The 18647-nt window shown below is 43.2% G+C and overlaps 1 protein-coding gene across 4 annotated transcripts in view; it reads left to right on the top strand.

Moving 5' to 3' along the window:
- Positions 1-18647, top strand: part of COQ8A (coenzyme Q8A) — a 48451-nt gene that overhangs the window by 9132 nt on the left and 20672 nt on the right. For 3 of the 4 annotated variants that reach the window (XM_069800019.1, XM_069800020.1, XM_069800021.1), the window contains exons 2-5: positions 4227-4417; positions 6795-7205; positions 8452-8518; positions 17835-17909. In XM_069800019.1, coding sequence (XP_069656120.1) covers positions 4241-4417; positions 6795-7205; positions 8452-8518; positions 17835-17909 — 730 coding nt within the window. In that variant the 5' untranslated portion in view covers positions 4227-4240. Of the gene's footprint in view, positions 1-380; positions 541-4226; positions 4418-6794; positions 7206-8451; positions 8519-17834; positions 17910-18647 lie in introns of those variants that run through there. The other variant, XM_069800018.1, reaches the window with a different exon arrangement.

Here is an 18647-nt window from a genome sequence, read left to right as displayed (position 1 = left end):
TGAATGTCTCGCTAGACTTGCTTAAACCTTCAGTCTGGTAGCCTGGTGCGTTGAAGAAGGGAGGAAGCGGGCAGCAGTTAGTTGGTCACTAGAGGACAGTGGCTTGTGAGGCAGGGGGTCGTTTCGCATAGGAGCATCCCAGGCATTGATTTAGTTATATCGTTACAACAGGGTTCAAAATCTGGTGCAATGTCAGGAGACGGTTAACCTACTGGTGTGGCATCTAACCTATACAAGCCCCTCTGCCTGCTGTGTGGACCTCGTCTGGTGTCTGTGGATGGCTTGGCTCTAGCCTCCTGATGCCAGAAGGTGTGGGTGTTTTCCAGAGATTCATTCAGCTGTGAGAAGTTTACTAAGCAAAAACTGTGACCCTGCCTATTCTTGGAAAATAGCGCATGACTGACACTTGTCAACCCTCTTCAGTCCAGGTTAGCAGGCACTCTGACAGCCTGTGTAGACACGGCCGACTCGTCCATACTCCATGCCAGCAGTGCCCTACTTTGCTAGAGCTAGATAACGACTGCTCAGGAGACAAGTCAGGTGTGATATAGACTTTGTACACCAATTCTGTTTGAAACCACTCCTTAAATCTGTCTTTGATAGAGCGTGCTTACGCTGTTTATTAATTTACTAGTGGTATGAATAGAACTTGCCATGGCGGGGCCGGGGGGGGGAATCCCTTGCCTGCTGTCTGCACTGGGTATTAACACAAGTGTATTATTGGGGATACATACTAGTCTTCTTGGAAGTGCGTGCTTCCTCTGTCTTTCAGTTTTTGTGTCTCTTGTCCTTGCTTGTGCTTATTGCTTTTTCATTGAAGAAAAAAGGTAATTTTCCTAATTCTTAGTTATTTTTTTTGTATGTAGTCTTTTCCCTTCTTGTTTATCTAGCATGTATTTTCTTTCATGTTTTCCCCTTCTGCTTGATAACCTTGTTAGTCTCTGCTTTCTGTGTCCTTCCCAGGATAATTAACCCATGTGTCCTGCTAAATGTAGGGTCTACAAAACTAGATAACCTGGGATTTTTTCCACTTGAAGAAAATGCCTCCAGTATCGGTTCAGTTCTCGTACTTATTAGCTCCCATCTCCTTATTGCTTGATGATGGGTACAGATATTACCTGAATGTTTTCTTGCTCCTGATGCTTATTGCCAAAGGATTAATCATTGCAGTATAGTTATTTTTGTTTCCTCTGCTTTTTCCTGACTGTGCTTTGTTAAAGGCAAGGACTTGGTGTACAAAAGATGAGGAACTGGAAGGACATGGCTTACAGACACAATTCTCTTAAAAAGCAGGAGTATGGTCTCGCTTCTGAAAATATGTTCCTCCTTCTCAGCTTTTATTTGTTGGTGACTCTCCTGGCGTTTGACCTCTGAAGTCCTTATTGAGCCATGTCCTGCCTTTGTGCTTGTGCTGTGGTTTTCATTCGGGTTTGTGAGCTACCTGCAGCGAATCTGAAAGATCATTGAAAACAGCAAGTCAGTTGCCTGTAAGCTTGTATTTCCTACACAGAAGCCTGTGTTTCAGCAAGGTGCTAGGATAAATGGCCTGTTATAATAGCCTGTCCTTTTGCAGCGCTGCATGGGAGCATGTTGCTGATGCTTCTGAGCTAACAAACCACTTGCATGGTACCTAGGTGTTTGTAATTGCTGTGCAGAGGAAAGTGGGGGTGATAGCATGGAAGTCAGAGAGGGATATTGGTAGCAACGTGCCCAGTGCTGCCTTTTATAGCCAAACCTGTAAAGGGCAATTGGTCCTCTCTGCTTGTTGATATATTTAGCAATGGAGGGTTGAGCGCACATTGTGCTATGTAGGTTTTCCATTTGTGGTTGCATTAGCTTCCCTGAAATTTTGTTGGAAGATATATTTTTCTTACAAAATGCACATTTAGCGTATCACAACTGTCACTTCAAGATAAATCCTTCAGCTCTTTTTGGGTGAAAGGAGGATATGGTTTTAGTATCATTGGTTAGAAAGAATCCACGTTAAAAGTGGATGTGTTTGTGTGTGTTGTCCAAGTGTACACTGATCTATATTGCATTATCTTTTGTTGCCCTTGGGAGGGAGGCTATGAACTTTTCGCATTCAGGCTTTCCTGCCCTTCTAATACTACCCACTACAAAGAAGCACTTGCTTCTTAGTAGTGCTTAGCCTTTGAACAGTCTCATTTCAGCTGGGATGGTACTGTGGCATTGGCTGGTTTCTTTGCCTGGCTCTGAATTGCAGGGACTGCCTGCAAATGCTTTGAGTGAGATCCATGTGGAAATTTCCAGTGTGAAGATGGGGGGGGAACCACCTCCTGTTGACAGAGTATATTTCCTTACCTGACAGGCAGCTTTCAAGTTTAAAAGTGCATTATACAATGTTAAAACCAACCCTAATGATTAAACTCTGGAGAGATTCAGGAATAACACATCTTACAGGTCTGGACCATATGGATAGGTCTTGTAAGGATAACCACAGAATAATGACCTGGATAGGCTTGATTTTTATTTTTACAGCTAACCCATTAAGCCCAGATTTGTTGCAAACACTTGACTGGCCTTCTAACAACCGTACTTAAAGCATGTAACGTATCATACTCACTTCCTGGCTACAGTGGTTGTTCCTGATTTTTGATTACTGATTAACAGTTGTTGAACAAATATTCCAGTAACTGGGTTTACCCTGCGTTGGATAATAGTGTGCTTCTGAAATTCAGTTGTAGTAATCCATGCATCTCCTGTGCAATTGCAGCAAAATTGTGTACTTATCCAGAAATTTAGCAATAGCAGTCCATACTTCTCCTGCATGACTGATACAGCAGACATGTTTGAGACATGTTTGCGTTTCCCAAGAAGGTAACTGGATTCAATTGCATGTGATCTGCAGCAGGGCATAATGCCGTGTGTAGCGTTGACTCAAGATCACTTGTACCACTTCAGTGTATTAATGTTTATAGTTGTAGTGCATATGTGGGTGTTGACAGGTGATCTAAAAATGAATTGGTACCTGTGTACCTACCTAGGAGATAACTTAACTTAAATATGTGGCCTTAGACAAGTGCTTGGTACCTATTGCAGCCAGAACACTTTTTGTCTCCAAATAATTACAGAGAATGCTGTATGGGTAAGGTTGAACCTTAGTCAGCATCTTGTGCCAAATGCATGCCTCTATCTTCTGTGTCAGTAAAGGTGGGAGGATGTGCAATGGAGCCAGCCCTGGAACTGTGACCCTGACTATGCTTTAAAGATGTGGGAGATGAGTGAAATGAGCAGGCAAAAATCTCCCTTGCAAAATGGTTTTGGGACCCCGACCACTCTCGATTTTCTTTTACATGAACCACAGTGATGTAGGAAAGCTGGTGTCCTGAGCCTGAGCTTGGTTCTAGGCTGAGACAAAGTTGTTGGTGGAACAACAACTCCATGTTGAACACTCCATGAGTGTTCTCGGACACACTCTGTCCTGCATCGTACAGTGCCCAGTTTGTATTTGAAGACACTGAAATGGCACAGACTGTTAGGAATCTGAGATGGAGTGCCTCTTGAACAGGAAAGGGGACTGAGTAAAAAATTTAGCCCTGTAGTGCAGTACTTTGCAAATGCTGTGGTAGGTAGGTGTTCTGACAATACTTAAGGTTCCAATTAAAAGTGGCAGAGCGAGCTACAAGTTGAGGACTGGGCAGACTACCCTTGGAAGGCAGACAAAGCTTACTCATTGGTGTGGGGGTGAATAAATTTGGCTATGTAAAATGAGCAGGCATAGCTCCAGGGCAGGAATGGGATGTGTCAGTTGTCAATGCACTTCATCCGTGTGATCAGGCACTAAGAATATGTTCCAGGGCCTGATAATAATTAAAGGTCAAATGCTAATGCTTTTAATCCTTTTTAAACATCTGGAAGGAATCAAGGCCATCTTTGCAGTGTTACTGACATTTACCTGTCTTTGCTTCCCCTGGTCAATGGTAACTTGAATATTTGTGTGGAGTCCTGGAACGCTGTCCTAACTCCTGAACAGTCATAAGGAGAGTTCTTGCTTTGCCTGGTAAAGTCAGTTAACTAGCTGTCATTCAAGCTGGCCTGTGTGCTATCTGAGCTGCAGACAAGTTCCCATGGTGGCTGGTTGCCAAAGCAGAAAGAGATTGTCTGGGATATGCCACTGGCTCTTAGGTGACTTGAAACTGCTTGCAAACTTGTTCCTTAACCTCTTGCCTCTCCCCCTCCCCCCTTCTTTCTTTTTCATCTTTCAGCACAGAAATCAGTCATGGCGGGTGATGCCATCATGGTCATGAAAGGCTTGACAAAGCTTAGTAAAGCAGTCCTAGAAACCCAAGCAGGACAGCTTCGGCAGGTGCTCCTTGGGAGCGATGCAGTTACCGTTGCAAGGACTCTCCAGGCCACTGCTGAAGAACGGTTCAGTTCTGTCTTGGGAAAAGTGCAGGTAAGCAAAGTTCTCTGTGCACAGTCTAGTCTGATGTTTTTTTTTTCCTCCAGGTACTTTTTGGTTTTGTTGTGAGAGTGGCTAGAACTCGCACTGTGAACTAGAACCTAGCTCTGAAGTGCTGGATTGATAATACAGATGTTGCAATGCTCTGGGAATTCTCCAGGATTTCTGTGGTGTGCAGTAGGTGCTTGGACAGGAATGGGAGGGGAACGTTACTGCAGAATGTTTCCGTTTCCATTACTGAGTGTTTAAGACATGCTGAAAATGAAAAGTGTTCTGTTCACCTCATCTTGTCAAAGATCAAGCTCTTCCTAAGATTGGCCAGCATCTTTGTTATTTAAAGTCTCCTTTAAACTTCAGTCATTGATTACCTCTCCTTTGACCAAGTGAATGAGCTCTTTTAGAGTGAATAAGATTTATCTGAGTGCTGCTTCCTTTCTTGACAGAATTGTTGCACGCGGTATTTTTCAGAATGGCTCAGGGTCAGGTGTTTGTATGTTCATCACTTACAGCCCAGGCTGGATCTTCAGAACTGATTTTCAAGTGAGGAACATATGGAAAGCCAGACTTTTTTTTAAGTAGTAGCTTCTGTCACTAGACGTGGGGATGGATTTGTAAGAGCTTCACATTTGCTGTGTTGCCATCTCTTGAAAACACGGGGCTTGTCTGAGGGAAAGAACTTCTCTTAATCAAAAATTATCATCCTTTATGATCCTCTAGAAAGACAGTGTAGCTCAGATAATCATTTTTGAAGCAGAAACTAATGAGTGAGATTTTGATTTTTTTATGCAATGAGTTTAGCCCATCATTGGCGGTCTGTAGCTTCAGTCCTAGAATCAGGGCTTGTTTCCTTGGTTCTATTTAAGCTTGCAGTAGAAATACCCTAAGTGTGTGTGTTTATGGGTATAGTGCTTTGTCTTGCCTTTGTCCTCCTCTTGCATCCAAGGAGGGAGGGAGAGGGAGATGTTCTCCTGTGTCTGTGCATGTTTCTCTGCATGAGAGGCCCCATAAGCACGCCTGCAGAATGCTTGCCCTGTGTTCTGTAAATGAGTTGTGTGAGAAGCTGCTACCAAAGCAGGGCTCAGTAAGAAATCTGTAGTCTGAAGCTACAACATTTTCTGTTTTGAAGAGAGGAAAGCTTATATGTTAAGTGACTATATTTCACTTCTTTTGATCTGTGGCAGGGTTTTGGCTGTCTGACATGCTTTTTAAAATTTCAGTATGGAAGTAGGCCTTCTTGCTTGAAATCATCAGTCAGTATTGTGGCCACAGTCCCCATCTGTAAACAGATTTCTCCTTTCCCCCCTGCTGTGATGTCGTGGTTCAGAATAGCATGAGACCTGCTGAATAACAGGAAAGACCGTGTTCTGTTTTTTTCTGTAAGGAAGGGAAGTGTAATTAGTGTTTAGGAAAGAGCCTAAAATATGCTACTTGCATGCCTGACCACAGCAGGATTTAAAATCCTGTTGATTGGCTATGATAGTTGTCAGTTCTTCCATGCTATTGCTGCTCCTGAGATGGGTAACTAGAATATGTCAAGTAATGAGTAAATAGGGGATAATGCTCTGCTGCTTTTTTTTTAATTTTTTTTTTTTTTCTACATTGAAAAGCAGTGGGAAATATCTGGACTTAGCGGGGCAGCTCTTGCACATCAGGACAGAACAGAAAAGACTGTCAGGAGAAGCTTGGCTTGACTGTTGCTATGTCTGATGCTGCTATCCTTGCTTCAAGCACAGAATTCTATTTATTTATTTTGGGATGATGACAAACCCTGCCATAGTTTAGTTGTTGAATAATGAAACGTGTTTTGCAGTTAGTAATGTCATGGCCATGGAAGGCTGAGCTTACTCTGCCTATAAGTAGGTATCTGGTATTGCTTAGGGTAGCTTTGGGCTTAAAAGTGCTGATATTGCATGATTAGGGACAGGATGGGAGAAGGGAGCTTGATGGGGTAAGAACTGAACGTTAGGAGGTTTAGCTTTTTGTTATCCTTCCTAAGTATATCTTATGTGATATTGCAGCTCCCATCACCTGTTGTTTCTGAGCAGTATATTGCTTCTAGTGAACATCTCAGTTAGTGACCCTTCCTGGCAGTGTATGTAGAACAAGGCGTCTCCAGTTAAGGGTATTTGAGAAGCTGTTAAGGAATTTGTCCCATCAGTGGTGTTGAAAGACTGCCAGTGATCCCAGGTGTCCTCAGTATCTCTTTCTTTTTCCTGTCTCTTACTGTGAATGACTGCAGTGCCAGAGTCTCTACAGATCAGTTATTGTGGAGACATGACAGCCTAGATGCGTGCCCATCTCTGAAGACCACGGATGGGTAGGGGACAGGTTTTAAGTTCTTTTCTTAAAGTATTTCTATTGTTGTTTGCAGGAACTAGGCAAACAGCAGGAGAACTTAACTGATCTCAGTGAGGATTTTGGGAAAGACTATGACTTCTCAGCCCGAGAGCCATCAGATGCTGCAACGGACTTCTCCACTGCCCCCGGCAAGCCTCATGAACACAGCGGTGAAGGCCCTGCTTCCTCTTACACTACAAATGGACCTTTTAGAAGTGTTGGTGAGACTGGAGATTCTGGCATGGGTCAGAAGCCTTTCCCTCCCAGAATGGATGCAAGGTTATTTGGAGGCTTTAGGGACCCTGGAAATCCTTTTGCTGCTGCCTTTGGACAAAGTAGGGCTTTTCACCAAGACCATTCCTCTGTTAGTGGATTAACAGCTGAAGATATTGATAAAGCCAGACAGGCCAAAGCAGGTTCAGAGCAGAAACCCTACAAACAGATGGTATGTTTGTTTGTTTGTTTAAAGGATTCTAAGTACTATGGTTTCTATACTGGATTGTCCTTACTCACCTTCTCCTGTGTTTCTCTCATTTCTTCCTCTTCTGCTATTCCCTTTTGTAGAGGCAAAAGAGGGAAGTGTCGGTGCTCATTAACTCTGATCTCTGGTATTTATTCTGTCAGTAGCTTTTCAGGCTCTTCTTTCATACCTGCCCCCTCTATGTCAGATATTCTGATGTGAGAGGATGTTTAAAAAAGCATATATAGGGTTAGACTTCAGTTTTATATTAACAGGAGCTCTCCTTCCATTCACTGGACTATGAGGACTCAATGTATTTATTGATGCATTTACAGTAATGAAGGGTCTGTATTTCATCCCAGTTTTGGGGGTGAAATGTTGACTAGGTGGGGACTGCTGTAGCCTTCAAAGGTTTGAAGACTGACCTAATGAATCTACATTCTCCTTGAAGGGCCCAGTTCCCTTTAGCTAGTTGCTTTGCTATGGCTGTGAAGAATGAGTTTGACCTAAGCTCCTCTCAGGAGAGGCTGTGGCTTCCTGTACTGTCTTGTAGTCCTTCTAGAGGTGGAGGGAATGTTGCCCTGAGTATTACTGGATTGGAGAGTAGCACAGCTCCCAATTCTTGCTTTAGTCCTTCATGCCCTTGTGTGAGACAGCGCAGAAAGCCCACAGCACAATTTACAGTGGCGATACTTGCCATCTGCTCTGACCTTCTGCTGCCTTCTCCAAACCCACTATCAGATGCTACTGTGGGTTCACTCAGGATATTGTTTTGATGAAACGGTATGCTTCTGCTGCTCCAGCTGTTGTGTGTGGGGGAATTATCTACACTACTGTGAACCCGATAACCTTCCATGAGTTTTAATTCCATGTCTGGAAGGGAGTTTGGGTTGGCATTGAGGTGCTTCTCCAAGTTCAAACTATAAGGGCTGCTGAGGTGAAAGTAAAAATGGGCTTTCTAAACATGGTTGTCAGCTCTTCTATCTTTCCCACACTCTTGTCCACTCCTTAGTGTATGTTTCAGTTAATGGTGTGTCTGTTCTGCAGGGTGTTCAGTTGGAAATCTCTCAACATATATAAGGCTCAGTGTTCAAGAAGAGCTTTCTCTAGCACAGGGTTGTTCAAGTGCTTTCAAAGTTGCACTCTGAATTTGCAGGTATCTGACCATATGACCAGTTCATTTGTGGATTTCTTTTTGTTTTGTTTTCCTTTCCCCCTCTTTCCGCCGCAGCTCAGTGAGCGGGCCCGGGAGAGGAAGGTTCCTGTCACAAGGATCGGACGGCTCGCCAACTTTGGAGGTTAGTTTGCACACCCACATTTGCAAAGTCGCAATCCTTGCATGTACTGATTAATGGCTGGCTATGACAGTGCTCCTGCTGAAGCATTAGTTGGTTCTAATTTCTAGTTAAGCTTGCTAATAGGCAGGTGCTTTCCCACAAACAGCTGGTTAGCTCAGAGCTTTATTTGGGCTTTTTCATTACAATTATGGATCCTGGCCTTTAGTCAGAATGAAGTTATACTTTGAATCCTGTCTTCTGTCACTCTTTCATCATATCTAACTGTTGCTGTGCTATTATGGCAAAGATAAAAGCTCCCCACCTAAACAGACCTTTCAGATGCATTCACCAAGCTACCTGTAAACAAGAACTACAGAGTTGGCATGGGTTTTCATTTGTCTTAAGATGGCAGGCTGATACATTCCTGGAGCTTAGTTTTCATATACCTGTTCTGAAATGGGAAAAAAAAGTCACTCTCTCTTAAGAGTGTAGGGCAGATGATTTGGGATTGCAGAGTAGAACTGCACATCTTCATGGTAACACATTCTAGGCTGTGCTGTTTTAATGCGAGGGAGACAGTGAGGAGCAGGTTGTTCTCCAGTCTGTACAAATACCCTGGCCCTGCATATGTGATTTCACTTTATTGAAGAAACTCTCCTTCTAGTCCTTACAGTATGCTGTTACTGTCAAGCATAGACAGCTGGAACAGCTGTTATTTTAAATAACTTTTTCCCAACCTTATCCTTGCTAATTCTCTGAATAGTGGTTAAATATAAAACATATCCTTTTGGTATTGATTTTTGAGGGTAGGGAGATGGTAATAGTCAAGGTTTGATTTACTTAGCCATTGCTTATAAACCATTTTCTCCCAGGAAGGATGTAAAGTCTGAGCTTGTAATATCAAGGTAGCTGAAACCTATGCGAATTTTATTGGCAAAATGGGGCTTACTGTGTTCAAAAGCAGCTAAATAGCTTCAGTAATATTAACAGATGGTGCTTATCTTATGTCTTATATCCAAAGCCATCAAAGGACTTAACATGTTCCTGAGAAAAAGTGAACTATCACAGTATTGCAGGTGGAAAAGATGATCACAGCTAGTCTTACTTAGCTAATCATTAGATGAGTGGTCTCTCTCTGTTTTGGTTTGGGGTTTTTTTATGACCATAGTGTTTTGAGATGATAGTAGCCTGTCTCGGTTGTGAACAGTCTCTCGGAAGTAGCATGTTAGGCCCTTGTAGCTCTTGTGATTCTCTTCCACAAAATTTGATAGAGAAGCACATGTGCAAAGTAGACATCCTTGTGTTACAGATCCTAGAAGAAAGAAAAATAGCCTGTCAGATGTAATTCAGATCAACTATTATATAAAAAACCAGTTATTCTTCCTCTGTGTATCTCTTTTGTCAGAGTAATATACACACTAGGAGGAGTTGGGGGCAGGGATTGATTCTATGCAGTGCAGGAATGAAGAGCAAGTGAGTTTTGTGATAACATAATGTTTTAATCCTGGTCAGGTCTCTTTAAACCCTGTAGTTCATTGCAGGTGCTCTGGCTTCTCAGGGTGCTTAGTACTCTGTAAAGGGAAGCAGGATTCATGATCTGCTTTTTGGAGTAACCAGGCATCACTTTAAAACTCACTTGACCTCTTTGTTTTTAAGCTGTAGTAGCATAGAAGTCTCCATTCTAATCCAGCCTTGATTTTTATGGAAAGTGTCACAGCACTTTTAGCTGTCATCTTCTGAATTTATCTGTGGCTGCCTGCTGACAGCTAGTGGATATGAAGTGGCAGATGACCAAATTTTCTGTGAGCTTTGAGTTCCAGTACTGTTGCTGTATGCTCCAGCTCTTGGCACCCAAGGCTGTTTGGTGAGGAAAGGCTGACTCATGCTTCAAGGGGAAATATAACTACCTGTCTTCCTAACCTCAGGTTAAAAAACAAAAACAAAAACCAAACCAAAACAACCCCACCAAACCAAAACCACAAAGGGAGAGTAAGAAAGAAATAATTGTTTATAAGCAGCATCCCCAGTCGTATCTGTGTGTGTCATCTATTTTTTGGTCTTGGCCTTCTCCAGTTGTCTGTTTTATGTGATTGAAATTGCTGGCAAGATAGAGCTCTTGCCTTCAGACTGCTTTTGGGGGGACATTGTGTTGTACAAATGGTGTTCAGATTCTCAGGCCTCTGCAATCTCTTGTTAGCATTCATTGCTTATCTTTCCCTCTGAATTTTTCCTTGGAACAGCAAGGAGAAATAGTACTGTCAGTACACTGGCTAACAAACAACAGATACGGCCTATAGGTAGGTTTTTTCCAGTTTAAGAAATCCCTTGGTAATATTTTGGTAGGCTGGGTAATACCTGAAGAAGGTTTCTGAGGGTGTGGTGAGTCTGAAGTAGTGTGGGCAGCCCTGCATGGAAAGGACTGCCTGTAAGGAGCACTTCTTAATGGTCAGATCTTGATCCAGACTGATAGAAGCTTTTAAACAGCCTCCAGAACTGCATGGAAAGAGGAGCTCCATTTATAGTGACAAGCAGCTTCTGCTTGCTATTTGCTCCAAGTTTAGAGTGTTTTTTCTGACCTGCATATGGCCTTGAGAGAGCCACTGCAACTGTGAAACCCCATCAGCTAATTCTAGTGTGGCTTTTCCTGACTGGCTCTTACCTGATGAGAAATGTTCTTTTCAAATTGCATCTTTATGAAGCATTTAAAATGCTTAAACCATGAAACATTAGCTGATGGCAAGAGCTGTGGCGTACCGTTCGCTTTTACCCATTTTTGATTCCTCTGAAGTTGTTGATGAGCTTTGGCTTATGGTTGACTGTTTTCCTCTTAGACTGTGAGCAGGGGAAGGTAGTACTTGCATGCCTTTCCTAGCTACTTACTGTCCTCACTGTCAGTCCTTTCTGGGTATTATTCTCAGGAATGATGCAAGATGTAACGGGTACTAGTTCTAAAAATACCTGCAAGCTGAAGAGTGAGGCTGGTTAAGGGAGTCTCATGAGGGCATAGGAGGCAGTTTCCAACCGAGATGAGAATTGATTTGTGCTTTCCTAAGATCCAACCCAACTTAATGTATTCATTTTTTTCTTTTAGAGAAGGCAAGATAAGTTTGAAGTAAACTAAGTGTTTCAAAGCTCAGTGGTAGGTGGGTTGGAAGTTTCCCTGTGCCTGCACAGTGTGTGTTTTCTCTCATGCATTTTCTCTTGTCTTGCCTTTTCAATGGAAGTCAGAAACAAGGTGTAGGATGATTTAATGAGTCTCCAATTATGTAATTGGTTTTCAGGAGCACCTGCTGCTGCGGAGGGATGATGGTTAACAGCAGGGAAGAGCTGCTTTGCAGGGGACATCACTGTTAACCTGTGGAATAGTAGTGACCCAGCTCTGTCCTTGCTTCCTAGGACATTCAAATGATCAGAATTAAATAGGAGATAGTGGGGAGGTGTGTGTGTGATTATTTCCTGCTCTAGCAGCTGCCTCTTTGCATTGTGTTGAAAATAATTAAGGGCAGGATGCTGCTCCATATCTCTGATGGAGTGCAGCTTAAAGCAAGTAAGTTTTTTTTTTTCTGCATGATTTGTTTCTTGTGTGCTTTGGGGTGCCATCTTCATTTGAAGATACCAGGAAATCATTCTGGGAAATGAAATGGTTGAGGTGGATTCTTCCCCTATCACCTCCACACCAAACTAGCATTAGACTCTCACTTTTCTTGGTGGGATAAACCCCACTTTTTTCTTTATTTCCATATTAGAAGAACATCATTTTAGACTTGGAGAAGATGGAAGGATTGAGTAGGTCAAAAGCAGAGTTCATGTAACTATTCCAGGGGTTCGGATAGCTGAATTCCCATGCTATTGGTGTGATCCCATTCACACTTGAATCATTCCTCCTGTGCATGTTTTTTGTTGTCCCCGTGATGTTGTAGGTAACGTTGATCTCTCAGCTGGGGTGTCAGGACACTCTGGTGGGCGATAGACAAATTAGCAACAGGAGGCAGAAATACTTGGACTGCAGAGTTTGCGTGGCTTCTCACCTCTTCTGGGAGCAAAGAATATTTTGCTGGAAAAATTGAAGATCATTTTCTCCAATGCTTGCCTGTAATACTGAGCTAATGTTTCTCTGTAATCAGCACAAGATCCTCTACTGAACTTCTTTGTCCTTTATATGTTTTTTGTATGCTTCTTGCAGCAGCTGGAGTGACTGCTGGTAGCTGTAGTTATAGTACTAAATATCATCCTTGATTTTTATTTGTTTATTTTTTCTTCCTGGGATTAGAATTGGTAAAACAGATTTTTCTGCAGTTTGTTGTTCATGATTGTTTTGTAGCCTGATGGGTCATCAGTTCCACCCACACAGTTCTTGATCTTTTCTTTATTTTCATTCTCCCTTCCTTGCATCATTTGACTCTTCTAAGCAGTTTCTGTCACCCTTAATCATATTCCTGGTTTGTAAGTTTATTATTTTAATGATATAATAAGATCCTTTTGCAATAAAGAAAATTCAGGAAGCTTGTAGTGAAGTCTAGATCTAATGTGATTGTAGCAATTTTGGGGGAAAAAAAAAGCTAGCTTCTTGAGGTATGTTATTAAAGTATATACAGGCCTGACAACTACAGGATTCAGATTGTCATGCAAGTGACAAGTAAGTGTGGCTTGCTTCTGGTGAGCATTTAGTGCTCAGAAAGCTAGTAGAAATTGATGCACAACTGTCTGCAGCTTGCAACGTGTTCTGTGGGGTGCTAGCAGTGTTTGACGTGACCAAAACCAGGGCACAGGCTGCTCCAGGGGAGAGTCTCACCCACCCCTGCGCTTGGCAGGCTGAGTGGAGTGATAACAGCCCATTCAGTCTCCTGTTTATTTTGTTGTGTCAGTTGCTGAGCAAGAGGATTCTTCCTGAACAAAAGTGATTCCAGATCATCTCTTGATGGGCTTGGTTTAAAGTGTAACGGGTGCTGGAGGTGCCTGGAAAATGTCTGAAGAGGCACTCTGCTGGTACAAAAACCAAGTGGCATTTTCCAGGCCTGAAATAATCTGTCCACATAAAGCGCAAAATGCAGGAGTGTGACTTTCTAGAGGTGCTTGGGGACGTTATTTTCCAAAGTGCTGAACTGTGGCTGTTTAGTTATACTAAAAATTGTCCCAAAATGATTAGTCTTGGAGGAAATACTCACCTTCAGACAAGGAAAATGAAGGATTCAGGAGTGACTTGTGCAAGGACAGTAGATTAGTGGCCTGGAGGAGGAGAGTGCTTCTCCACAGCTGTGTGGGTTCTTTGGAGGGATGACTTGTTTCTGGTAGCAGGTGAAAGGCTGGCAGCGAGTGGTGGGTTCACCTTGGCTGGCAGCTAAGCCCCATGCGGCTGCTCACTCGTTTCCTCCCACAGCAGGATGGAATAGGAAGAGCAAAAGTGAGAAAACTTGGGTCTTGAGATAAAGACAGTTTAATAGGTGAAGCAAAGCTCCACGGGCAAGCAGAGCAGTAAGAGGAATTAATTCACTACTCCCTATTGGTAGGCAGATGTCCGGCTGCTTCCTGGGAAGCAGGGCCTCAGCATCTGTAGCAGTTACTTTGGGAAGGCAAACACCATTAACCCCAAAGGTTTCTCCCCCCCGCTTCATCCTTCTTTCTCCAAGCTTTTACTGCTGAGCATGATATATGGTACAGATATCCCTTTGATTTGGATCAGCTGTGTCCCCTTCCAGCCTCTTGCCCACACCCAGCCTACTCATTGCAGAGGCAGAGTAGGAAAAAGAAAAAGCCTTGGCACTGTGCAGACATTGTCCAGCAACAGCTAAAACATCAGTATGTTATCAACACTTCTAGTCACAAATCCAACACACAGCATGACACAGGCTGCTATGAAGAAAATTAACTCCTGTCTCAGCCAGACCCAGTATACAGCATTATTTGTGTTCAAATAATATGTGCCTAGACCACAGCCTTTCAGGTGGGTGGGTGTATAAAAGAGGCCTGGAAAACAAATCTGGTGGCGTTTCAGGAAATGAGTGTTGTGGCTCTGAACCCTCTGTCTAGTACTTGCTTTCTGAACCCTAGAGTGTTAGTCTGGTTTGTAAGATGAGGAAGGGTGAAGTTTTCCACGCTGTTTTTTGTTGTGTGAGCTGTGTGTGCTCCAAATGCCACAGCGAATGAAATTCAAGTTGGTAAAGGAGAAGGTAATATGTTCCTGAAGTTCATGGTCAGACTGACCACTAGTACTGATGTTAGTGGATGGAGTTACAGCCATGAGAAATTTAGGCCACTACTTAATTCCCTAATTTCATAGTTCTGATAATAACTTGGTAAGAACAAAGGAATAAAGTGAGCAACTGAGACTTCTGAAAAGTGGCAGCTTTTTCTAAGCCCTGGATGTTCATGGAAAAGTCCAAGTTTTGGCATTGCTTCGATGAGAAATACAACTTTGAATTATTACCTGTTTCCTAGTGATAGAAGGTTACATATACAGCTGACTTCATTTTTTGCAGGCTTGACTGCTAAGAAGCAGCAAACACCCAAGATGCACTTGACCCTGCATGGTCCCAAGAGTATTATCTACCCTCCTGCTACCACATTTAGAGCAGGGCTGCGTATGCCCTGAGATGTTTCCAGGTAGTTATTGAAGACTTGAAGTAGGAATGTTGCATTTTCATGTAATGCCCTGAGCTAAATATCCTGCTGTGCACTGTGATTATAGTTTGAAGATGCTTGAAGCCTTTGTTTAAACTGCAGATCTTTAAACCTCAGCAGTAAACTTGTTTATGCCTGGCTTTAGTTTATTTGAAACAGTTGTTGACTGATGATTGGAGTTCATTTTCTAGCAAATTGGACAGAGTGGACCAGTGAGCAAATTCTAAGAGCACCTATTGTAAGAGAAGCTCCTTTTCTAGTGTAGTCTACAATATGGTTTAGTTCAGATGCTCAGCTGTGTACGTCCATGAGAGGGGAGGTGTGACACACACTTGTTTGGAGTCTGATCTTGCCTACCCTGATGTAAACCACAAGCTGCTTTGGAGCATGCTAGAACTTCTCCAGCTTTATGCTGGAAGACAGAGTAGAATCTGGTTCCCAGTCTTTTGTTTGCCTTTGAAGTGGTTTGTGTCTTAATTATGAAGAGAGATTGGAAAACTCAGATATGTTTTATTTTAGGTGCAGGCAGTAAATCTCAACAGTGAACACAGAGCCCTTGGAAGGAGATGCAATGTATTTAATTCGGAACCAATTACTACCAGCCCAGTTCAGTCTAGCTCTGATAATGACCAAGCTGATTTCTGACGGGCAGCATTGCTTTGGAGGTGGTGAAAGTGGGATCAGGGCCAACAGACCATGAGTTGTATTCAGTCTATAAAATCACATTTTGTTGATGAGATCTATCTTCATTGGCTTCCTGTCTGACTCTCGGTACTTCCTGCTCCACGTTACTGTCTTGCATGTGGGATCTAATTGGAGATGACTGTCTATCAGAGTTTTAATAGATAGTGTTTATGCTGTGTTTGGAAAGTCTCTTTGCTTCTTTCCTGTGGAGTCTAGAGATATTTTTCTCACTTTGTTCAGCTAATATCATCACTGGATTTGTGGTGCAAAAGCCTTGCTCAGTGGTCATGCATGGCTTGGCCCTATTGAAGGGTCTGCGCAAGTTAGCTTCCTTAGGCTTAAATTATAGGAAAACTTGCAAAAAATATGGAAAACTTAAAAAATAAAAAAAACCAAAACAAAACAAACACCACCCGCTTCCCCCCCCCCCCCCCCCCCCCCAAAAAAAACCCAAACCAATTATCAGGGCTTTTTACTCTAAGTATTATAATGTTAAAATTATGGTATCCTGTAAAAGTTACATTTTTTTCTGAATGTAGATTTCTGTATTATGCCATATGCTCTTAAACATTCACATGCAATGGAGCATGAAAGGTTGCCTGCCAGTTAAATGGCATGGAAGCAGCCCCAGAAGCAGTCCTTGTGAAGGCCTTGTAATGTCACTGATGCCTCCTGTGCTTCACCTTATGCTGGATTCTTTGGCCCAGTGCACGTAGTCTGCAAGACTGCAGATAGAGCTGTTTCTGAAGCAGACGTACCGTGCAAGTTTGAAGTTTTACTGGCAGAGGCGGGGTTGTCATTAACTGGTGGGAGAGAGGAAAAGCTCAATGCAAGACGGGGTTTAACTTGTTTGTGCCCAGGCTTCCTCGCTTGAGAATACAAAACATGTGCATGCGTTTCCTTCCGTGCACATGCGCAAAATGCCATGGGCTGGTCAGCTATGCTGCCTTCATTGTACTGCCTGTGTCCCATGGTTGTTTTACCTGGGAAGCTGTCCAGTAATGCCTCACGGTGGGCTTGGGGTGCTTGGAAAAGATGCACGCTCAGTACTCCTAGTGGTGTGGGAGTAAGGCATGGGGGGGATGCACCATTGCTGAGGAGCTTTGAGGGAGCACCAGCTGTTCTGCTTGCCCATGTCGTTTATAATCCAGAAGATATTTCAAAATTGAGAAGGCAATGAGACCCTGGGTAATGCGGATTACTGCATGATTAGATCTGTGTCTCATTTAATCTTCGGTGTCTTTGGTCAGGTTAGGGGAGGCAGATGGCGCTTCTTTTGTAGTTGTAGCTTAATCTGTGGCTGTGAGACAACGCCCTAGAATTCACTGCTTGCAAGGGTGATAGTGCACGTGGGGTGCTGGTGTTTGGTCTTGTGGTCTTTCTGTTGTGAGGTTACTTCCCAGCACAGCTCCTTGGAATTGCAGGTTACAACACTGCTTGGATTAGGTGGGCCTCAGCAAAAATGTGCTTCTGTTCATCATAGTCAATGAGCATGTAGAAGTCAAAGACAGCTAATGAGCATAAATATACCTGAATGCTTAGACAGTAGGCTCACAGAGCACTAAACTCTACTGGCAGTGGCTTCATCTAAATGCAGTTTTGCTTCCCCCTGCTGTGGTAGCACGGTGGGGGGTGAGGAGGATTCTGTTCTTTACTGAGAATTGTACTTCGAGAACCATGTTTGTGAGCTTTCTTCCTCCTCTCTTCTAAACCCCATGATTTGAGTCTATGGCAGGACCTCAGCCAGAGCACAGAGCTCCGAGTAGCGCTTGTTGATGTGCCTTATTGAGCCAGACATCCCGGACTGGTCTAGCCTCTGAGACCTGGCTGGCATGCTGAGCCTGAAGTACAGGAGAAAACAGTTCAGTGTCAAACTTGGAAGATGACTCCATTGCAAAAGCCAGGATGTTCTAATCAAGCTGTTTTGCTGCTGTGCATTTGACTCTGTGGCTTAAGGTAATTACAAAAATGCCTGTGTATGTGGCTCACAAGGTTTTTTAATTCTGACCTGGGTCTTTTTCTTCTTATTTTAAAGGACTAGCTGTTGGTCTTGGCATTGGGGCATTGGCAGAAGTTGCAAAGAAGAGCCTTAGACCTGAGGAACGCAATGGTAAACCCTTTCTACATTCTCATCCTTTTCTTCCCACCTGCCCTCCCCTGCCCCTTTTTTTTAATTTCCCAGACACAGTTTACCTGCATTTACAAGTTTTTATTCTTTTGAAAGTTGGGATGGTGAGGCAGTCTGAATAACAGGGGGATGTGGGCAGTTCTTTTATTTTTAACAAACCTTCTCCACCTCCAGGCTCTTCTTCTAAGTACACCGCAACCTCACTACATAGACAGAAGTCAGAGGTATATGTGAGACAATGAGCTTATGCCAGCACAATTCCTACAGCTTGCTTTCCCACAGCCACCCATGAGTCTGAATACTATACCTGTGCCTGCTGTTGGATTGTCTTGGCCTAACAATCTTTTTTAAACTGTTCAGTGAAACCATGTAGTTCTATCAGTACAGAAACTGTGGATGAACTGTTATGTCTGAAGACTTTGTTAATATTGCAGCAGTGGGGAGAGAAAAGACATCTACCAGCTTCCAGAGAACAGGACAGTATGTCATTCTCAACAGAGACAGGTCTTAATCCAAGCTTATGGTGCTGGCAGCCAGAAAACTTGGACACATTCCCTGTGGTGGAGGGACAGGGGCAAGGGAGGGGTCGTGTGGCACCCAGGGCAGTACTTGTTAATGCTTGCATCTTTGTATTCCCTGTACAACTAGGCAATGCAGAGCAGCTCAGCAGAGAAAAAGGATCCTTGGCAAAGAGTTGTTTCTCTCCATGACCTGAGGTGT

The sequence above is a fragment of the Haliaeetus albicilla genome, chromosome 13 (genome assembly GCF_947461875.1).
Source record: "Haliaeetus albicilla chromosome 13, bHalAlb1.1, whole genome shotgun sequence".
Taxonomy (NCBI): Eukaryota; Metazoa; Chordata; class Aves; order Accipitriformes; family Accipitridae; genus Haliaeetus; species Haliaeetus albicilla.
The sequence above is the reverse complement of the archived record's forward strand: the minus strand, read 5'-3'. Positions and strand labels throughout refer to the sequence as shown.